The following is a 22088-nucleotide window of genomic DNA, read 5'->3' on the forward strand; positions in this document are numbered from 1 at the left end:
TAACTTGTTTCTTGGAAACTGGTTTTGGCCATGTTTGGATTGCCTCCACTTTATTGATTTGGGGTTTTATTTCTCCATGACCCACTATGTATCCAAGGTACTTAGCTTCTTCTTTACCCAAGGCGCACTTCTTCGGGTTTATAGTAAATCCGGCCTCTCTTATAGCATCCAACACCGCTTGGACTTTCTCCAGATGACTCTCCCAGTCCGGGCTAAAGATGACGATATCATCTAGGTACGCAGCAGCGTAGGCCTTATGGGGTGCAAGGACTCTATCCATAGCCCTCTGGAAGGTCGCCGGAGCTCCCTGTAGGCCAAACGGCATCCGGGCATATTGGAAGCATCCATCAGGTGTCGAAAAGGCCGTCTTCTCCTTGGCTTCCTGTGCCATGGGGATCTGCCAATACCCCTTTGTCAAATCCAAGGTGGATATATATCTGGCGTGCCCAAGCCTTTCGATGAGCTCATCAATACGGGGCATGGGATAAGCGTCGAACTTGGAGACTTCATTCAACTTCCGATAGTCGTTGCAAAACCTCCACTCTCCATCAGGTTTTGGGACCAGGACAATTGGGCTCGACCAACCGCTCTTGGATTCCTCAATGACCCCAAGCCTCAACATACGCTCCACTTCCTTGGAGATAACTTCTCGACGAGCCTCAGGAATACGATAAGGTTTCACATTCACCCGCACATGTGGCTCTGTTAGGACCTCGTGCTCTATGACCTTCGTGTATCCTGGCAATTCTGAAAACAGGTCCCTGTTTTTCTGGAGTAACTCCCGGCACTGCTGTTTCTGGGTCTTTGATAGCGTCTCTGCTATAGTAACCGCTCCAACCTCACCTTCTGGGTTGCTTAACAATGACGGAGTTGCTGTCGGCTCTCTATCTTGCCATGGCTTGATGAGGTTGACATGGTAAACTTGGAATGGTTTCCGTCTTCCTGGTTGGTGAATTTTATAATTTACCTCCCCAAGTTTCTCGACAACCTCATATGGCCCTTGCCATTTGGCCAAGAACTTGCTTTCCACCGTTGAAACCAACACAAGAACTCGGTCTCCCGGATTGAACTGCCTCACTCTTGCAGACCGGTTGTAGACCCTGGCTTGAGCTTCTTGTGCTTGGAGAAGGTGTTCTTTCACGATAGGCATCACCTTTGCAATCCTCTGCTGCATCAGGGCCACATGCTCAATGACGCTTCTGTGGGGTGTGACTTCGGCCTCCCAGGTTTCCTTGGCTATATCCAGGAGTGCTCGTGGATGTCGGCCATACAGAAGCTCAAACGGTGAGAACCCTGTGGAGGCCTGTGGAACTTCACGAATGGAAAACATCAGATAGGGTAAGAGACAATCCCAGTCTCTACCGTCTTTCTCTATAGCTTTTCTCAGCATGCTCTTTAGTGTCTTGTTAAACCTCTCAACAAGGCCATCTGACTGGGGATGGTACACCGAGGTCCTCAACTGGGAGATCTTCAGGGCTTTGCATAACTCCCTCATCACCTTGCTCATGAAAGGTGTACCCTGGTCAGTCAGGATCTCCTTTGGCAGACCTGTCCGGGAAAAGACATGGACCAACTCGCGGGCTATGCTTTTTGAGGAAGAATTTCTCAAGGGAATTGCCTCAGGATAGCGTGTGGCATAGTCCAGGATGACTAATATATACTGATGGCCCCGAGCTGATTTGACTAAGGGACCGACCAAGTCCATGGCAATTCTCTCGAACGGTACCTCAATAATGGGCAGTGGCACAAGGGGGTTCCGGAAATGAGGAGTAGGAGCAGTTAGCTGACATGTAGGGCAGGACCTGCAATAGTTCACTATTTCCCGGTGACACCCAGGTCAATAGAACCTCTGCACAACCCGTTCCTGCGTTTTTTCCACCCCCAGGTGTCCACCCAAGATGTGTGAATGGGCCATGTCCAACACTTTCCGTCTATACGGACCCGGCACTATCAACTGCTCTACCAACTCCTCCCGTATTTTCGTGACACGGTACAACAACTCCCCCCTCAACAGAAAATGGGGAAATCTTGTGTCTGCCCCCGGCTCCTGTACCACCCCGTCAATAACTGTGACATTATTAAAGGCTTCCCTCAGAGTGGGGTCCCTATGTTGGGCAGTCCCAAAATTTTCACCGGTAACTTCTAAATCCAGAATGTCAGATGTAGGGGATACTTCCTCCTCATCCCCAACCAGAACACAAAAAGGAAAACTGTCTGCCTCTGGGTGTGGCGATACCCTTCCAGGGTTCACTGGTTCCCTGCCAGGCAGCTCAGAACCATTTCCCCACAAATCCCAAAACAAACAGAAATCCCGGCCAATAATTATAGGGTGCAACAAGTCCTGAAACACGCCGACTATGTGGGACTCAGTGCCACATGCCGTTTCAATGTCCACCCTGGCCATAGGGTAGTCCTTTGCATCACCATGTATGCACCGCACTCCGACCTTCTTTCCTGGGAGCAGGTGGAGAGGAAAAGTGGCCCTCACCAGGGTCACTAGGCTCCCCGAGTCTAATAGTGCCGTTACTGCTCGACCGTTCACCTTTACGGGACACACTTGAGGTCCCTCGTTGGATGGAGAGTTCACACTACAGGCTGGATACGCATAGTATGAACAACGGCGTCCCATGCTGCAGTCCATCTGCTCAGTGGTTTGGGAACAACGGGCAGCTATATGTCCTGGCTTGTGGCACCTCCAACAAATAATATCACCCGTGGGGACCTTGGGCACCACCTCCCCCGCCCTTTGTGACCTTGGACGCACCACCCCTTTTTGGGACTCAGCTGCCTTCTGGGCCCCCCAGTACGGCATGGGCTGCCTCCCGAAGGAGCCTTCCAACCCTTGGTATCTCTCAACCAGTCCGATCAGCTCGTCGGCATTCTGGGGATCACTCTGGGCAACCCAAGACTGTATAGGCCTCGGGAGGGAATGGACAAACCGATCCATCATCACCCGTTCTACCATCTGTGCAGGCGCAGAGGATTCTGGCTGCAGCCATTTCTGGACCAGGTGCAACAGATCAAACATTTGGGAACGAGGTGGTTTGTCCCGGTGATAGCCCCAGGAGTGAACTCGCTGTGCCCTGACAGTCAGTGTCACCCCCAAACGTGCGAGAATCTCGGCTTTCAATTTGTGATACTCTTTGGCATCCTGCAAGGTCAAATCATAGTACGCCTTCTGGGGTTCTCCCGTCAGGTATGGCGCAAGTACCTCTGCCCACTGCTCTGGCGGAAGTTTTTCCCTCTCAGCGACCCTCTCAAACACCGTCAGGAAGGCCTCAACATCATCCCCGGGAGTCATTTTCTGCAATGCGCGTCTTACCGTCTTCCGGACGTGGGTGTCATCCGCCAAACCTGGGGTTGGGGCGCTCGCCTTGCCCTGGATGGCGGTTGCCAGAAGCTGCATCTGCTGCTGATGCTCCTGCTGGCTCTGCTGCATCTGCTGCCGTTGCTCCTGCTGGTTTTGCTGCATCTGCTGCCGTTGCTCCTGCTGGCTCTGTTGTATCTGCTGCATCAACAGCCTGTTGGCCTCTTGCTGCCTTTGCTCCTGCTGGCTCTGCCTTTTCTCCTGCTGTGACTGCATCTGGACCAAGTGTTTCAGCAGGTCCTCCATTTTCTCCGGCAATGCTTGCTGGCTTGCAACAGCCTTGACCCAGGACATTCAAAAATAAACTCACGTCTCCGCTGGGAACGCTGCCCGCATTCTCCACCAATTGTAAGGATTTCACTCACTCAGCTGCGACGGCTGACACTCAGGAGACGTGTTCCTTTAAAGTTCACTGGGTTTATTGCTTCATAAACCATGTGGCAAATAACAGAAAGCAAAATGGGCCTTTGGTTCAGGCAAAGAAAAACAAGTGTCCAGTTCATCCGGCTCAGTCCTGAAGCCGTAACACACTCAGGAGGGTTTCACCTCCACACATCTCTGCTGTGTAAAGGATTAGCCAGTCTTATAAAGAGCTAACCCCACCCAGTAACCCATCACATGATTAGCCATGTGGTCTGACATTACCACAGGTCCTGAAACACATATACAAGATTATGTGCAAGAAAGGAATACTCCGGGCTACATTACAGCAACCAGGCACTTATGTGGCACATACCTCCCATCGACTACAAACCCTTTAGCCATGCTACAATATGTAATTTATAATAATATATACTGTATTTTTCTGACCATAAGACGCACTTTTTTTCCTCCAAATTTGGGAGGAAAGTGTGGGTGCATCTTATGGTACGGATGTAGCATGTGGGGAGGGGGGCAGCAGTGAGTGGGATCGCACTGTTATCCCACTTCAGGATGTCCCTGCTGCCCAGAATCAGTGCTGGGGAAACCATGCGGTCCCGATGATTAAGTGCAGTGAATATTCATTAGCTACTCCCCGCCCACCTATCAGCTGAGTGGTGAGCCTGGAGAGGCAAATGAATACTGCACTTAAGCAGGGACACACATGGCTTCCCCAGCGCTGATTCCTGCAGCAGCTGGGGAGATCTGTGTGTCCGGGGCAGGAGGAGGCAGCAGCAGCAGGGTCCGGGGGAGAGGAGATCGCTGTACCTTCCTGGGCTGGAGCTGAGTGTTGTGCAGTGTGCACAAGGAGGACCTGTGATGATGTCAGAAGTGGGCGGGCTGGAGCATCACATGGCAGCACAGAGCCCTCCCTCTTCTTGACATCATCACAGATCCTTCAGACTCCAACACTAGAATCTGCTGGCTTCCATTACCTGTGCTGTGGAAAGGCAACAAGAGGGAGGGCTCTGTGTGCAGTCATGGGATGCTTTTACCTCACCACAGTGTGGCTGGCTGCCGCAATTAAGAGGTTAGTCTTTCCAAAACACAATAAAGCACTCTGCCACTTCTTTAGTGAACTATAACTCCCAGCATGTCATAGGATCTGCAGGACATGCTGGGAGTTATAGTTCTCCCATTGGATTTTAAAGCAGCACTCCAGTGTTATTTTGCAGTGCTGGAGTGGTGCTTTAAATATAAGCCCTGTGCCCCCATTCTTATACTCACCCTCCAGCATCTTCATATAGTACTGTACAGACACCACACTGGTCCCGCAGCTTCCAACATAATAACATACTATTATATGTGGTGTTGTTATATATAATAGTATGTTATTAAATAATTTACCACATTTTTTTGCTTCAAATATTTTTTTCCCTATTTTCCACCTCTAAAACCTGGGCGCGCCTTATAGTCCAGTGCGTCTTATAGTCCGAAAAATACGGTATATATATATATATATATATATATATATATATATATATATATATATATATATAATGTGCAGGCCGCTCAAAGGATATGTGCACAAGAAGTCTTTTTCAGGTGGGTTATGGCTGTAACCCCCTGAAAAAGTGCTAAAGCTCCAAAAAAAAAAAAAAAAAGGGACGCATGCACAGAAATGCAAAGGCGACTTGTTGTACATGTAATGTTCAGTCTTTTGTCATTTTTCTTTTCACCACTTCAGGCTTCAAAAACTGCAAGGCTGCTAAAAGAAGTGACCGGTCCATTCTTCTGGCAGTTTCCACTACATGAAATATTGAATTAAATAAAAATTGCAGGGTACGCTGACGTCTATAACACATCGTGTGTACATGCCCTGATAGAGAAAATCCATCCCATAAACAATTTGATTAATAGCGAAAAAAAAGAAAGTAAGACAAATGACAAATGAGCCGCGGCGTCCAGAACATCGGTTACGTTTATTCAGCATCTGAATCAGATTCTTGTCCTGTTTACAGTGTCAAATCAACGCGGATACATTCTCAGCAAAACAGTGGATTCTTCCATCCTATGTACACAAACTTGTTTTCCAGTGTAAGACGTGTGCAACAGAAGCAGGCGGCGGGCGCGGAGCCTCCGGGGAGCTGCGCGCTATGAATGAGGCCGTCGCCAGGTAGGAATTCTGTACAAAATACAATATTCTATTGCCTGGGAAATCACAGCCAAGCCGGAACGCCCGGGCGTTCAATAAATATCAGAGTCATGTGACAACCGTCAAATCACAATAAAATAGTCTCTTCTCCTTAAAAATAAAAAAAAAAAAGTTGGAATAAATAAAATGTTTCAATTATATTCTGCCTTATGTGAATGTAACTAGCAGTCAGTCACATTGTATTCAGTCTGGAGTCACATAGGTATAATACAAATACAATTGGCAGCAGATATGACTTAGGGTAACCGTCGCAGGATGATGTACTAGCCGAGACACATTTCAGTGATGTGTCACTTATTAGGCTGGGTACTGCAGTTTCAATGCAATGACTTTTATCATCAGGAGATCATCATTACAGGACTATATCTCTCGTGCATCTTGTTCCAACCACACCCCAGCACTGATTAGCATTTTACTGTCAATATTCAATGTACATAGAAAGCTGCTAACCAGGGGTGTGGACAGGGGCGGCTTTCTGAGCACTGCTACATCTAAAAACTCTGAGCTGTTGCACCCAGTAAATTATGTGATTTAAAAAAAATTTTTTAACTGTCTTCTGTGGGATCTCCAACCATGGCGACTCGCTGAATGATTTGGAGGAAGATCAATGTTGTGCAAGTCTAGATAGGTCCACCAGGGTCTTCCCTGCCATTATCTTTATAGCTTTAAGCCATCATGTTGCTGAAGGCCTAAAGAGCCTAAGTGATACATCACTGGAATCAGGGTCTCTTTCTGTTCATTACGCTGCTCTCAGATGAAGTAGCAAAATCCTGCTGACAGATTCCCTATAAAATAGACATTACTGACATAGGAAATGACAGTTGGTGCTTACAACATTCCATGGAGATTCCACCCATGAACTGAGAGTGACCCATCAATCTAGAAGGATAAAGAAGCAGATTTCTCCAATTATAAATATTATAAAAGTTGGTTATTTTCAGGTCTCCTGCTGATTTATGAAATAATAATTGAAAGGACAAACACTATAAGTCTCTTACATCGCATATTCATATCAAGTATTGCCTGTTGGTCTTCGCCTTCCATCCTTGCAGAGGAATCACGCCATGAGGCTAGACTCATTTAGGAAGGTTGGGAACTAAGCAGAAATGTGAAGTCACAGGGATATCCTGGAGGAGCGATAAGACAGCGCAGCACTGCAGCAAAGCAATGCTGTACCTTGGTTTATGGCAGCATTGCAGCAATGTGGAAGCTAGTGCTGCAAAATCTAAACTTTAGAGATGAGATGTGCGGAAATGTAGCCCTGCATGTATGGAGTTCATAGCGTCATATGAAGCGGCTTTACAATGACGTTCTCAGCAATATAAAGACTGGTACCACCCCGGGGAGTAAGTGCTTTGGTAAAGCAGTTCTGGTTTTCCCTCATTCAAGTAGTCACAAAGTTATCACTGGTTCACCAGGTGAGGTAAAGCAGCCACGGAAGAGTTAACACTGGCTGGTAAAGCCTGCCCCCTACTGGTGAGGTGTATACCCATGGAACTATAAGGCAGGACAGCAACTGGGCTATAATTATCTGTAGTGATCAGTCTGCTAAAAAAAATATATAAATGTAATGGAAACTGGATCCCCCAAACTGTTCCCTGGACAGGAATGACACTAAAATCCCCATTTAGCGAAGACACGGCAGTGCTCAGCTGACACAGTTACCTGGACTCAGGAAGACGTCAAATAATCGGAGAATATTGGTAAGGGCTGAGCCACATGGGCGACACAATCTTATTAAAAAAAACACAAGTCGATTAAAAAAATAGATTATCAAACAAAGGTCTCAAGTAAGCCATCAAAACTGAAAGTGTGCAAATCCATAGCCTCGCGGAGGTCCAAGGAGACCCTCTGCCTCCACTCCTCATCCAGCAGTCCTTGTCAGATCCCTTTTATGTCCATCAGAAGTGGCCGCGCCGATCTCTGCTGTACAGTAATTGGCAGTAATGTCTCACATTCAGTCCTTGTTCAGTAGTTTCCCTGGATTAGGGTGAGCGACCACATCCAGTGTTCACATCGCACATTCAGGCACCGTTCCACTATGGAAGCTGATGGCCATCCGTCCCATAGCACAACCAGGATACAAACGTGGAGCCATCAGCCTGCCGCTAGGACTTGTAATCCTTCCGCACGGTGTGGGCCATCCAGTTGACTTTGGTTGACCAACTCTCCTTTAGAGCTTCATCAAACTTCTGTCTAAACTGCTTAAGTGCTTCTTCTTCTGTCTTTCCCAGGGCCAAGCAGTCCTGATGGTGGAAAGTGAGAACATCTCAGTAACAAAATATGTAAGGGACTACAGGAGTTATGGGACTTAAAGCTTATGTGCACCTTTGGGGAGAAACATTGTATTGTTACTTGAATGCTTATATTTTGGGCTACAAATTATTTTTGCAGTTGGATTTCATTAAACATTTTGCACAGTTTGGCTCTTACAGGGTCTCTATTAACCTTCACATTGCTGGATATACAGTCATGGCCAACAGTTTTAAGATTTACACAAATTTTGGTTTTCACAAAGTTTTCTGCTGAAGGGTTTATTTTTTTAGTTGGATGTTTGTATGGTCACTGTAGTAGTACAATTATCAGCATTTCATAAGATTTTACACTATTCACAAATGCATCCAGGTTATGGAAAGACTACGTATTTACAGTGTTGACCCTTATTTTTCAGGACTGCTGCCATTTGCCACGGCAGCTGGACACCAACTTCTGGGCCAGATCCTGACTGATGACAGCACATTCTTGTCTAATCACTGCTTCGAGTTTATCACAATTTCTGTGTTTTTAGTTGGCCACCCGTTTTTTTCAGGAAGTACAAAAATTGGACTGCAGAGGACTGGGTTAAAGTTACTTTGATGAAGTCTCCTTCAGACGGTTTGGGACATATGGAAGAATGAGTGTCCGGAGAAGTAAAGATGATCTCTAACATGAGTCGTGTGTCTTGCCAACAGTAATGAATTCTGAGGTCATTCATGTGTGGATGGTGCTTGTCATGCATGGAGGTGGCTCACACAATTTTGCTCAAGAACGCTACCTTGAATAAAGAATAAGATCTAAATATCTTCCAAGAGCAACTTCTCCCAACGATCTAGGAGCAATCTGGTGATGAGCAATGTTCTTACCAGCATAATGGAGACCATGTCACAAGGCAAAAGTGATAACTAAGTGGCTCGTTAAACAATTAAACTTCCCAGATCTCAATCCCATTGAGAACCTGTGGTCAATCCTCAAAAATCGGGAGGACAAATAAAAACAACTCTGATTAGGCAAGAATATATGGTCATCAGTCAGGGTTTGGCCTAGGAGCTGCTATCCAGCTGTCAGGACAAAGAGCAGAAGTCTTGATAAATAGGGATAACACTGTAAATATTGGGTCTTTACACAAACTTGATGTATTGGTCAAAGTATAAAAACTCATGAAATACTAACAGTTCAGTAACCAAAGAAACATCCAACTAAATTAAAGATCGACAAACAATGAAGCAGCAAACTTTGTGAAAACCAAAATGTCTTTGAGTATCAAAACCTTTGGTGACAACTGTAGAAGGAATCTTAGAATCGATCAATGAGTCGATGTCATGGAGAGTTTGTAAATCTAGTGTCTCCTTTTCTTAACTCCTCTGAACTGATTTACGACCACAGACCACAAAGAAGTTGAGCTGAACTTTGATGAGGTCATAAATCAGATGACGACTCCGAAAAAAAAACATAAAATGGTCATGAATTTCCCATCAGAACAAGCTCATGGACCGATTTTCAGTTAACTCATTGTGGAGCTAGCAATGAGCAGGGGAACAAAGAGCCTGTAAAAAAACCAAAGGGCTAACACTTTTGATGAAATTGTAAGAAATATTTTAAAACACAAAATATAGGCATTTATATAAAAATAAAATTGTCCCCAATGCCCCCACATGAATGTGAGGACCAGCTGTTTAATCAGGTAGGTTGCCTGGTATCTACTCCATACATGTCATTAGTGTCCACCATTACAGAAGAAGGCTGATAAGTCTGATCCATGGATTAGACCTCTGGTCACGTTACCTTGACGTATTGAATATCTTTTACGGAGCTAAGTTCTGGGAGGCCAGCTGTCAGCATGAGTGCAAAGAGGGTGATGATGAGGTTTCCATTCCTACGAAGGATCAAGTACGCATCCTCACAGCACTGCCGAAACCTGCATGGAAGCAACCAAAAACTGAAAAAGCCTCCTCAGGATCTGCAGAACAGAAGCAATAGCCGGTTTGTGACGTTTGACCCGGTCTCACACATTGCTTACTTTTCTATGGTGCTCACACCATAGCATGGTCTTGCAAAGATGTCCGTGGACCAAACAAGGCATCAGAATGAAAATTCACAATTTGTCATTTTTACCAATGAAGCAGCACTAGTGTTACTGAAGTGTTATGAAGTACCATATAAAAACAAGGGGGCAAATTACCTGCCAAATTTTTCTGTGTTCCCTGGTTTCCCTTGTTGGATGACATGAATGAAGTCATAAGTAAGAATAAAGGGTCCGCGCTCCCTCTTAATTTTAAACTTGGACTTGAAGTTTCCCAGAATGTGACCAAAATCAATGTGGAACAGCTGAAAGGTAACAAGATACAAGGCTATACAGAATTCTTCTTGAAGGTGGACAGACAGACAGACCCACCAATACCCCACAGGTACAACAAGGGTAAAGTAAAACTCCGTATTAAGAGAACTTTCAGAATTACACAGTTTTAAGACACAAGTTCATCGAGTTCAACCTATTCCATAACATGATGATCCAGAGGACGGAAAAACCCCAGGAGACAAATATAAATTGCTCCGTATTAGGGGAATAATTCATTCCCGACTCCACATACGGCAATTAGACTAGTTTTCTGGATCAACGGTCCATCTCCAAAATCTAGTACATATAACTAAAGCTGAGCAAAATATTGCCATGTTGGTAGTCTGTGGCCGCTGGACCAGAGCTTTACGAGACTCCTCCAACCTGCCGACTTCCTTAATGCCTGTTCTGATTAGTCGGCCCGCTGTCACCGTTGCAGTAGGAGGCATACATGACGAATGGACTTGTAATCCAGGCCCTCCTCCTTCTCTACACGGACACTGTGCCTTAATGGAACAACAGAGTAATGGGAGAAGGGTTCTTGTGCAGCAAGCTGCCTCCCGGTAGGGTCACATCAATCTACGGTATGTCTTGTTTTTTACCAAAATCATTGTGGCTCTTAACATGTTAAATGCCACTGACAGCTGACTGACAGCTGACTGACAGCAGCACTTAACTCGAGTGCGCTGGAAGTGAATCATAAGGCCCTCCCATCACATGACTGCGGGGGCGCCGATGGGTTGGCAAGGCAGCTGGGGGTCTTCTGGAGACCAGCATACCGGTCACTGCAGATTTCCCATAGAAGATGGTGATTTTTATGTGTAGCACAAGAGATCGCATGATCGCAACTTCAAGTCTCCCAAAAAGACTTTTGAAGAAAGTAAAAAGCAGAAAAAAAAGGTTTTAAAAAATGTTTAATTTTTTTTTTTAAAAGTATAAAAGTTTAAATCACCCCTCTTCAAAATAAAACAATAATAAAAACATACACATATTTGGTATCACTGTGCTCACAAATGTCTCATATCAAACTATAAAAACAATTAATCCGATCAGTAAACGGTCTAATAAAAAAAAAATCAAAACACCAGAATTACTTTTTTTTTGCAGCCGCAACATTAAATTAAAATGCAGTAACGGGCGATGAAAACATTGTATCTACCCCAAAAATGGTATCAATAAAAACACCAGGTTGGCGAGCAAAAAATAAACCGTCATCCAGCTTCAGTTCCCGGAAAATGGAGACGCTACAGGTTTCGGAAAATGGCACTTTTTTTTTTTCTTACAAATTTGGGATTTTTTTTTTCGCCACTTAAATAAAAGAGAACCTAGACATGTTTGGGGTCTACAAACTCGCAATGACCTGGAGAATCATAATGGCAACTCAGTTTAAGCATTTAAAGAACATGGTTAAAAAAAACAATTATGGAATTGCACTTTTTTTTTTACAATTTCACCACACTTGGAATTTTTGTACCCTTTTCCAGTACACTCAGTACACTATATGGTAAAGTAAATGGAGTTCTTGAAAAGGACAACTCGTCCCGCAAAAATCAAGCCGTCATGCAGCCATATTGACTGGAAAATAAAAGAAGGTTATGGCTCTGGGAAGAAGGGGAGGAAGAAACGAAAACGCAAAAAAAAACGGAAAATCGCAAGGCCGTGAAGGGGTTAAACATTATCTGTGACATCATCTATACTATCCAGCTCTGTGACATCACCGTGCACACTACTTTCATACTATGACATCACTGACCTTTCCTATGACTACAAGTGTTGATGTACTATGACGTGGCTGTGTGCATGCTCCCTTGTACTGTGCATCATCATAACATACAAGTGTTTCATCATGGCCCAGAAATACTCGCTCACACGTACTTTTCATTAGTCACGTCACCTGAATTCATTACAACTAGCCGAGACTTCAGTTTCTTACCTGTCCTGTTTTTCTGACCATAATGTTGTCATTGTGCCTGTCCCCGATGCCGAGGACATAAGTAGCTACACAGTAGCCAGCGCAGGACAGGGTGAACTCCTCAATAGCTTGCTCCAGATGATCTCTATACAGAAGGGAAGGAACAGTGTAATGAGGAACAAGCTGAACACAGGGCCGGTTTTAGACAAAGTGGGGGCCCTAGGCAAATGCCTAGTCTGCCTGCCCCTAACGCCGACCCTGGATGTACATACTAAGACCTGAAGTGGTAGAAATTGATCTGAAGGTAAAACACAGAAAATAATTAGAGGAAGAAAGCAAAAAGTGAGAATTACCCTGCATTGTACTCCTTGATCCAGTTTAGCAGAGCATCTTTGTTGAAGGCAGCCGCTGCCGCCAAGTTGCTGCAGTCGAGCTGGATATCGGCGATGGTCTCTGCTGCCGATACCACTTCTATCAGGCCACATCGATCTCCTGTAGCCAGGCATCCGTAAGGTATTATCCTGAAACACAAGAGTATTAGCCCCACAATAATACTGCCGGGATTCTCCGAATGAACCTGCAGATCAGAGACGGAAGTGCTGCAGCTTCTGTAATGTCAGCTATTCTATATGCCACCAGCAGATGGCGCTGTCTCACTTATAATATTATTGTATGCAGGGAAAACCCACAATATAAGGCTACGTGCTTTTATAGCGCTTTATTATTTAAATAGAGATCAAAAGAATGTACTTTGGGCCTTCTTCTGCCTATTACATGTCAATCAATCTTTAAAAAAAAAGTGCGGAACTGTGACAGCTTTGTGATTTTTTTTTTTTTTACACACTGGAACCCTATGAGCAACAGATGCTTCTACATCCAGTATACAGTGCAGATGGATATAAAAAGTCTACACACTCGAGTTAATATGCAGATATTTGTCATGTAAAAAAACCCCCAATGAAGAATCATTTCAGAACTTTTTCCACCTTTAACGTCATCCATTATCTGAAAAATTCAATTGAATAATAAACTGAAATCTTTTCAGGTGGAAAATCAAAATAAAGAACCACAATAATGTAGTTGCAGCAATATGCACACCCTTAAATTGATGTTATGGTGAATTTATGACAGAAGTCAATCTTTTTGGGTAGGATTCTATCATTGCACATCTAGAATTGGCACTCTTTGGCCACCCCAATTCTGTCAGATTGCGGGGACATCTCCTGAGTACAACGCCCTCTTCAGGTCACTCACAGACTTTCAACTGGATTAAGGTCTGGGCTCTGGCTGGTCCATTCCAAAATCTTGATCTTCTTCTGACAAATTCATTATTTTGTTGATATTGAGGTATGGTAATGGTTGTTGTTGATCTTAAAGATGAAAGTTCTCTTCACCTTTTTAGCCTAAAGGTTTTGTTGCAGAACTGACTGATATTTGAAATTATTCAAAATTCCCTCCATCTTCACTAAAGCCCCAGTTTGCGATGTCAAAATACAGCCACAAATAACAATGCTGCCTCCACCATGCTTCACTGTGGGTAGGTTGTTCTTTTGGTGATGCGCAGTATTGGCTTTACACTAAACATATCTTTTGAAATTACGGCCAACTAGTTCCACCTTGGTCTCATCAGACCATAAGACGTTTTCCTGCATGCCTTTGGCAGTATTGATCTACTTGTTTTTAGCCCCTTTTGAATCCTCTTACGTGTCCCATTTACTGTCTGGTTCATGTCTTTTTTACATTTAATCCTTAATAAAAATGTTTAGATTTTATACTCTTTTGAGTGGTGTGTTTCCGGGTACTTTGTACCCTGATGTTGGTTGTTGATGTATGTTTTGGCAAAAGGCTTTGCAAGAAAAGGCTTCCTCTTTCCACCGTACCCAAAAGGCCAGACATTAACAGTGGGGATTGTTGTTATATGCAGCACACAACTAGTACTTGCCAGTACTTGCAGCTCACATTATGCTGTTAAATGCCTCTTGGCAGAATCTTGGACAAATTTTCTTCTGGTCTTATCAATTTTTGAGAGATGTCCAGTTCTAGGTAATATCACTTTTGTGCCAATTTTATCTTCGCAGTGTTCCACAGTATATTTAGTGCCTTGGAAACATTTTTGTACCCTTCCCCTGACTGATAAATTTCAACAATGAGGTTCCTTTGCTGTGTTGTAAGCTGTTTACGGACCTTGGATTTTGCTGCAACTAACATAGTAACATAGTTATTAAGGTTGAAGAAAGACTTTAAGTCCATCTAGTTCAACCCATAGCCTAACCTAACATGCCCTAACATGTTGATCCAGAGGAAGGCAAAAAAAAACTCATGTGGCAAAGAGTAAGCTCCACATTGGGGAAAAAATTCCTTCCCGACTCCACGTACGGCAATCAGACTAGTTCCCTGGATCAACGCCCTATCAAGGAATCTAGTGTATATACCCTGTAACATTACTAAAAAAATGTCAGGAAAATCCTACTAGAACAGCTGTACCTTACATGGGGTTAATCAGAATATCTGTAAATGAAGGTAGCTGTGTACTGACCACTACGTAAGGTGCGTGTCAATATGATTAGCTAATTCTGAACACAACCACATCCCCAGTTATAAGGGGGGGTTCACACTTATACTACCATATTATTTTAGTTTTGTTTTAATTTTTATGTTCACTCTCAAGATTATTTCAATGCTTTCAGTTTGTTTCTCAATGGATCTGTATAGATTACGGTTGATAACAAAGATGGAAAAAAGTATGAAAAGCTTATTCTTGGTATGATTTTTTTTCATGGCAAAAATCTGGCATTTTAATAGGGGTGTGGAGAACTTTTTATATCCATTGTATCATAGAATACTATCAAGACTTACGCTCAATGTATACATTACACAAAGGCCATACAGAAAAGGTCAGTAACCTGTGCACTACAACTCTCAGGACATGCTAGTTGCACAAGAGCGAGATTGTTGCAGGTTGCCGACTCCTGAACCCTGGAGAATCTATTCCTTGTCTAAAAAAGTGAAACTGTAATAAGTGAATAAAGCCAAGGATTTCATCTAGCTCCCTACACCCTGCTCTACACAGGTGACCATATGGCTATTTATACGCTGGGAACATTGTCCGGGTACATAGGAGTCAGTGCAGCTGGCATCACACGGGGCTCGGCGGAGGAGACAGCTCGGTGCTAAGTGCTGCCAGGGTCACTGGGTCACTTGGCCTTATTTCACAGTCACTTGTCAAACCCATAGTGTGGAAGTTGTGGGCACAAGGCCAGTAACTTCCCGTCCAGAGGCCGAGCGCTGACAGCCGAGCTCCCAAGAGAAGCAGCAGGAGGGGAGTATAAAAACATCCTTGTCAAGAGCAGCTCTGACAGGAGTCAGCGGGAGGACAAGTCCTACATGTGGGGGAAGAAAGAGAAGACGCGTCTCACCTGTCAGGTTATTAGAGATTAGGACACTGCCGTGTGCCGGACATTACATCTGTACTGTCGCATGAGTGGGATCCCATTGTCCGGGTACAGGGACAACTGCTAATATATATGATCCCTATACAGGACCGACTGTGCCCAAAGCTAAACATGACAAGGTGAGAACATCATGGCGACCCTTCTGGGCTAGGACAGTTGTGTGATACCAATATCAGCTCTGTGTGGAAGCAGCTTACCGGAGATCCAGCCCCGACTCCTTCCACAGCATGTCCATCAGGCGGAGGAGCTGGAGGGCGAGCATATCCTGGCGTAAATCTGTGCAGAGACATGTAGAGGGGATCTCTAAATACACTACTAGTCACTGGGATGACCGCAGACAAAAATGACAATTTACTTTCTACTGGGAATAAAGAAAAACAGAAAATAAAGCAGCTGTCAATCACTCCCACAGAACAGACATTACCCCAGGAATGTAAAATCCCTTGTTGTACATATGACCGAGAATGTTGGATTGTAGATGTGTAGGCTAAAAGGCGTTCACCCTGATGGCACCTGGTCTGTAAGGGTCTCTACAGCAGCTTCAAGAGCTTATCCCCTAAATACATCTATCAATGGGATAAGTGATGAATGGATGATGGCTGGAGGACTGCTGCTCAGATTCCCATCAATCACGAGAACAGGGGTCTTAAATTCGCCTATGTGCCTGCTCGACCACTGTTCTAGCCACTTGTACAGGACTGATGGAACGGCCATCTCCTTCAGTGCCATAGAAGTGAATGGAGCAATGGTCAAGCATGTGCAGAACTGCGCCCCACACACTAGGACCCCTATTCTCAAGATTGGTGGTGCTCTTAGCAGAGAGACCCCCAGTGATTAATCTGAAAATATTCATGTTGTATATTAGAAAAGACAAGCTTTAGATATTAAAAATAATGCGTCATGTAAAAAATATGGGATCCTTACCAAAAGGCTAAGTGTAGGCGAACACTGCCTTACGTATAGGACACATCAGAGGTGTATATTCCAGGCTGAGGATGGGACGCGGGCTTCTTCCATACTTACACACATGTATCGGTGGGTATCTATCTATATATATGATGCACGCTAACTTACCATCTCCATTTTTGAAGATGATCCCTGTATTCTCTCCTCCAAAGCCTTTATTGCTGTACACAATCCACAGAGGTTTCATCTTGGATTCCATGTACTTGCACTTGTCTATACTGTCCATAGAAGAGAAGAGATGTGAGCAGAAAGTATTCGGGTAATGTCCTTGTGTACAAAGATGCAATGTGGACAAGGTCACAGATCTCTACTAATTATTTCTAATTTAGAGAGTAGTGTTCTGGCCCCAATCTATGCCAATATAATGTATGTGGAGGATAGCCTAGGCTAGTGACAATCTACGACTCTTCAAAAGTCTCGGGGAATAATGCAAAATCTGAAACTCTTCAGTGTATATACGACTGGTCTAAACCACAGAGAAATATAGAAACCCCCCCAAAGGACTGGCGAGTTCTCTCACCATCAAATTCCCATTTACTCCCTTATTCCTGATTCGGGGGGTCCACTTCTGTGAGCCCACCTAGAAAGAAGTGGAACTTACACAAGGTCAGAGAGGGTGACGCTGGGGTTGAGGGGTGACTGGACATCACTGATGGCTTCCCTGTAAGCATTTTGCTTCAAGCAGGCGTGCATGGTTTCCTTGTTCTTCCCCTTGCTTTGCTTCATTGCATTGAGCTTAATCAGGCCGTTTAATGTACGCAGCTTGTTGAGAGCCTCCACCTAAGAACAAGACCAAAATGACCAACTGAAGTCACCGAAGGAAAAATCTTACCATAGAGGACAGGAAAATGCATGAGGATTAAAGTGACTTCTGAGATGTGAGATTGTATGTGATTTGCACACTGATGGTCACAAGCCAACTAGTCGCATCCAGCTGCTCTCATATGGCTCTTCTGTTGAGAGTATTTGGATGAGACTAGTTGGAAAGTGACCACGTGTGCGAATCACATACATGTGGCTGAGTGAGCGCTCCCTCGCATGGGGAATACAGGGCAATAGTGACAGTACACAGCGCATCGCACACTGTCACAGTTTAGCAGACTGTTCATCTTAGACTGGAAAGCCCCTTTAAAAGGGATATTCTTACCTTTGACATTTATGGCATATCTATTAAACCTGAACCTTTTTTTTCCCAATACTACGGCCGTTGTCCTATCTGGTGAGGACGCTGCATCCATGTGTAGAATGAAGGAGCGGGTTGCAGTGAGTGTATGGCACTTACTGAGTATATGTCATGCATATATAGGGTAGAATACCCCTTTATTGGCATCTTAACTGTGCCAGATTAGAAGATCTTCTGGATCTTTTATGGTCATAGAGTGCATTAAAGAAGGATGAATTTCTATATAAATATATGAACATTTTCTGTAAAGATTAGAGGAAATTAATAACGTATATGTGGATGATATTGCATATCATTGCTCACCTGTTTGGACAGCACCTTCATGTGAGCCACGCTGCCCCGACAATAAGCTTCCAGCAGCAAACCAAACTGCACCGACACCGCAGGGTTGTGAATCTCAGCCCTATAGCCAGAAACATCAGAACGAGGAGAGCAGATATAACATAGGATGCACTTATGCCAGTTACAACAATATCAGAGCCATAGAGCTGTACTGCAAACATCCAGATTCCCTAATGCTATCTGCCATGGGTTATGCATGCAGCTTCATTTCTTCCCCCTTCCCCTGTGTGCTAAGAGCCACATATGTCTTGCCAAGTCAAGCACCAGAAGCATTTTCTGAATTCCTTATACAATAATTATGTGGGCTTCATTGTAACACATAAGGGTCTATCCATCAAAGTCATAGGAATAAAGTGGAGACGATATGGTGACGGGCACACTTTGGTTACATGAGGGCTCCTCCGATAATCTGCAGCATTAGCGGTCATTAGATTTGGATATACATTACAAAACGCGCATACATAGCTTCTGTATGACCTTTAGAGGGTATAGGGAGAAAATAACATTTAAATTGCTTAAAAAACTGAGATACATACCTTGTAAAATTCTCGGAGCTCTCCTGATTCTGCTGCTTTTTTCAGTTTTTCACTGTGTTACTCCATTACAGAGATATTTCTATTTGTTGCTTTTGGAGCTCAGCATGTGAAATCTCTACTTGGAGACCAACTGGGCATCCTCCCAGACAATTCTAATCACTGCTTGGCTGTTTAGGAGACTGCTAGATCAGCTGTTGAGCAGGGATTGGCATAGTCTGGGAGGGGTCCAAGTACATGCCCCCCAGAGAAGACTCTGAAGAAATGCCCAGTTGAACTACAAGCAAAGATTTCACATGCTGCACTCCAAAAGCACCAAATGTGAATATTTCTGTAATGGAGCGATGCAGTATAAAATGGAAAAATGTGGCAGACTCAGGGGAGCTCAAAGATTTTCACAAGGTAATAATAAATAATAATCTTTATTTTTATATAGCGCTAACATATTCCGCAGCGCTTTACATTTTGCACACATTATCATCACTGTCCCAGATGGGGCTCACAATCTAGATTCCCTATCAGTATGTCTTTGGAATGTGGGAGGAAACCGGAGTGCCCGGAGGAAACCCACGCAAACACGGAGAGAACATACAAACTCTTTGCAGATGTTGTCCTGAGTGGGATTAGAACCTAGGACCCCAGCGCTGCAAGGCTGCTGTGCTAACCACTGCGCCACCGTGCTGCCCACATTTAAAACATATTTAAAACAATTTTTGAGAGCAAGAGACAGATACTCTATTGACTATTAAAGAGGACCTCAGACAGTGCCACAGATTTAGATGGTAAAATAGAAAAGGTAGGCAATTAAAGAATTCCAGGTATTATAAAAGGCATATAGTGACGGACAGTTGCAGATATTGTTTTGGGGCCCAAGAGCTTCAAGTTATTGCTCTGGTCTAAAGTAATACAATCAAACTTAAAATTTCAAGACAAGATGATGAATCTATTCAGAAAAATCAGCAAGGAGCCTGATGACATTTTCATTCTTTTCTATAAAAAGGTGAGCTGTGAAGTTTAGTGATCCATATGTAGAGGATTACATTTCCCATCTCTTTTATTGTGAGCACAATTTCTGACATTCCAATATTATGAGTCTTCTAACATAAGTGACAGGGACAGTCTAACATCAGCATACTTACAAGACAGGAGGAACCATAGTAAACCTTAAAGTGGGCTCCAAATTATAGTGCCAGATTATGCCACACCCAACAGAAAGTTTGGTATTGGCTTTCCACTTCCCTGGCACATTTGTTCATAATGCCGTTCCTCTGGGGAGGGACATTCTGGCCACCCAGTAGTAATGAGGATGAAGTCAACCAATGGTGGATCCCTCTACGGAATCCACAGGGATCAATATCAGGAACATTCTAGGCAATATCATCTTTGACATGCCCTTATCTGAGTCATCAGTGCCACTGCACTACTCAAAGAATCTTTAACAATTTGTACAATATATTTACCCCGCTACTATATTTTCCCTGATGAGGTTTATGAAAAAAGGTTGAAACGCGTTGGAAATGGTTGGGGTTCACTACTACTACAGTGCCATACTTGGGTACTGCCCTTGTTAGGGTAGGAGTCCTGTATTTGGGGATCAACAAGGGATATTTGGGACTGAACCATTTCACTGATCCCCGTCCTCCTATGCCGTTTTCTGAGGGTGATCTCCAGAGAAACGTGCGAGATCCCCCAAATTTTTATTAATTTCACTGTTCTCATCGTGAGCACTCTTTGAATGTCTATGTCATATATATGGTTTATTGGTGTTTGAAGTTTTATCTTTTATATATTAAATGTTACATTTTATGGTTTCTTATGCTATAAACTACTGATCCTTGGGACTGGTCCAGAGTGGCCATATTAGCTACACTTTTATCCCTCTTAGGGAACAATAGCAACTATATAGTATGACCCTCACTATATTTCAGTGTTCTTCACTGTAAGGGAATTGCGCGAACAATGACCTAACATATATGCACTAGTAACTCAGATCACATTGCAAACTTTAACAGAACCTGAATTTGTATGCCAGAAACGGATGCAATTTGCTTACTCCGGAAAACCCCAGCCCTTACCATAACTTTTATAGAAGTACTATGATATACATATACACATAGAAGAGTAATGGCAGTGTGTAAGCCTTTGGACAACTTATTGCCAATTGTGAGAATAGCCAAATATGTCACTGGCCAGCAAAGGCCTTGTCCGTGGCGATCTATACTTCTAGTCATGGCCATTAGAATACTTGAAGGTCAGTCAGAATATAGAATACTAGCTATTGAACCCGTTCTACGCCCGGGTGGCGAGCATTTATATTGGTATATGGTTTCCATCATGTGCTGCTGCCATCCTGCGCCCGTTCTGTCATGTGCTGCTGCCATCCTGCGCCCGTTCTGTCATGTGCTGCTGCCATCCTGCGCCCGTTCTGTCATGCGCTGCTGCCATCCTGCGCCCGTTCTGTCATGCGCTGCTGCCATCCTGCGCCCGTTCTGTCATGCGCTGCTGCCATCATGCGCCTGTTCTGTCATGCGCTGCTGCCATCCTGCGCCCGTTCTGTCATGTGCTGCTCCCGTTCTGTCATGTGTTGCTCCCATCCTGCGCCCCCGTTCTGTCATGCGCTGCTGCCATCCTGCGCCCGTTCTGTCATGTGCTGCTCCCATCCTGCTGCCATCCTGCGCCCATTATGTCATGCGCTGCTGCCATCCTGCGCCCGTTCTGTCATGTGCTGCTGCCATCCTGCGCCCGTTCTGTCATGTGCTGCTCCCATCCTGCTGCCATACTGCGCCCGTTCTGTCATGTGCTGCTCCCATCCTGCTGCCATCCTGCGCCCGTTATGTCATGCGCTGCTGCCATCCTGCGCCCGTTCTGTCATGTGCTGCTGCCATCCTGCGCCCGTTCTGTCATGTGCTGCTGCCATCCTGCGCCCGTTCTGTCATGTGCTGCTGCCATCCTGCGCCCGTTCTGTCATGTGCTGCTGCCATCCTGCGCCCGTTCTGTCATGTGCTGCTGCCATCCTGCGCCCGTTCTGTCATGCGCTGCTGCCATCCTGCGCCCGTTCTGTCATGTGCTGCTGCCATCCTGCGCCCGTTCTGTCATGCGCTGCTGCCATCCTGCGCCCGTTCTGTCATGTGCTGCTGCCATCCTGCGCCCGTTCTGTCATGTGC

The 22088-nt window shown here is 44.6% G+C and overlaps 1 protein-coding gene across 2 annotated transcripts in view; it reads right to left on the minus strand.

Moving 5' to 3' along the window:
* Positions 1-5690: 5690 nt before the first annotated feature.
* Positions 5691-22088, minus strand: part of PIK3CB (phosphatidylinositol-4,5-bisphosphate 3-kinase catalytic subunit beta) — a 256475-nt gene continuing 240077 nt past the window's right edge. The window contains exons 17-25 of one of the 2 annotated variants that reach the window (XM_069727815.1): positions 18353-18452; positions 17468-17646; positions 16975-17084; positions 16098-16176; positions 12802-12969; positions 12470-12593; positions 10381-10526; positions 9984-10116; positions 5691-8188 (exon numbers count right to left, since the gene is read on the minus strand). In XM_069727815.1, coding sequence (XP_069583916.1) covers positions 8051-8188; positions 9984-10116; positions 10381-10526; positions 12470-12593; positions 12802-12969; positions 16098-16176; positions 16975-17084; positions 17468-17646; positions 18353-18452 — 1177 coding nt within the window. In that variant the 3' untranslated portion in view covers positions 5691-8050. The remainder of the gene's footprint in view (positions 8189-9983; positions 10117-10380; positions 10527-12469; positions 12594-12801; positions 12970-16097; positions 16177-16974; positions 17085-17467; positions 17647-18352; positions 18453-22088) is intronic. The other variant, XR_011312507.1, reaches the window with a different exon arrangement.

This window comes from Ranitomeya imitator, chromosome 5, assembly GCF_032444005.1.
Source record: "Ranitomeya imitator isolate aRanImi1 chromosome 5, aRanImi1.pri, whole genome shotgun sequence".
Lineage (NCBI taxonomy): Eukaryota > Metazoa > Chordata > Amphibia > Anura > Dendrobatidae > Ranitomeya > Ranitomeya imitator.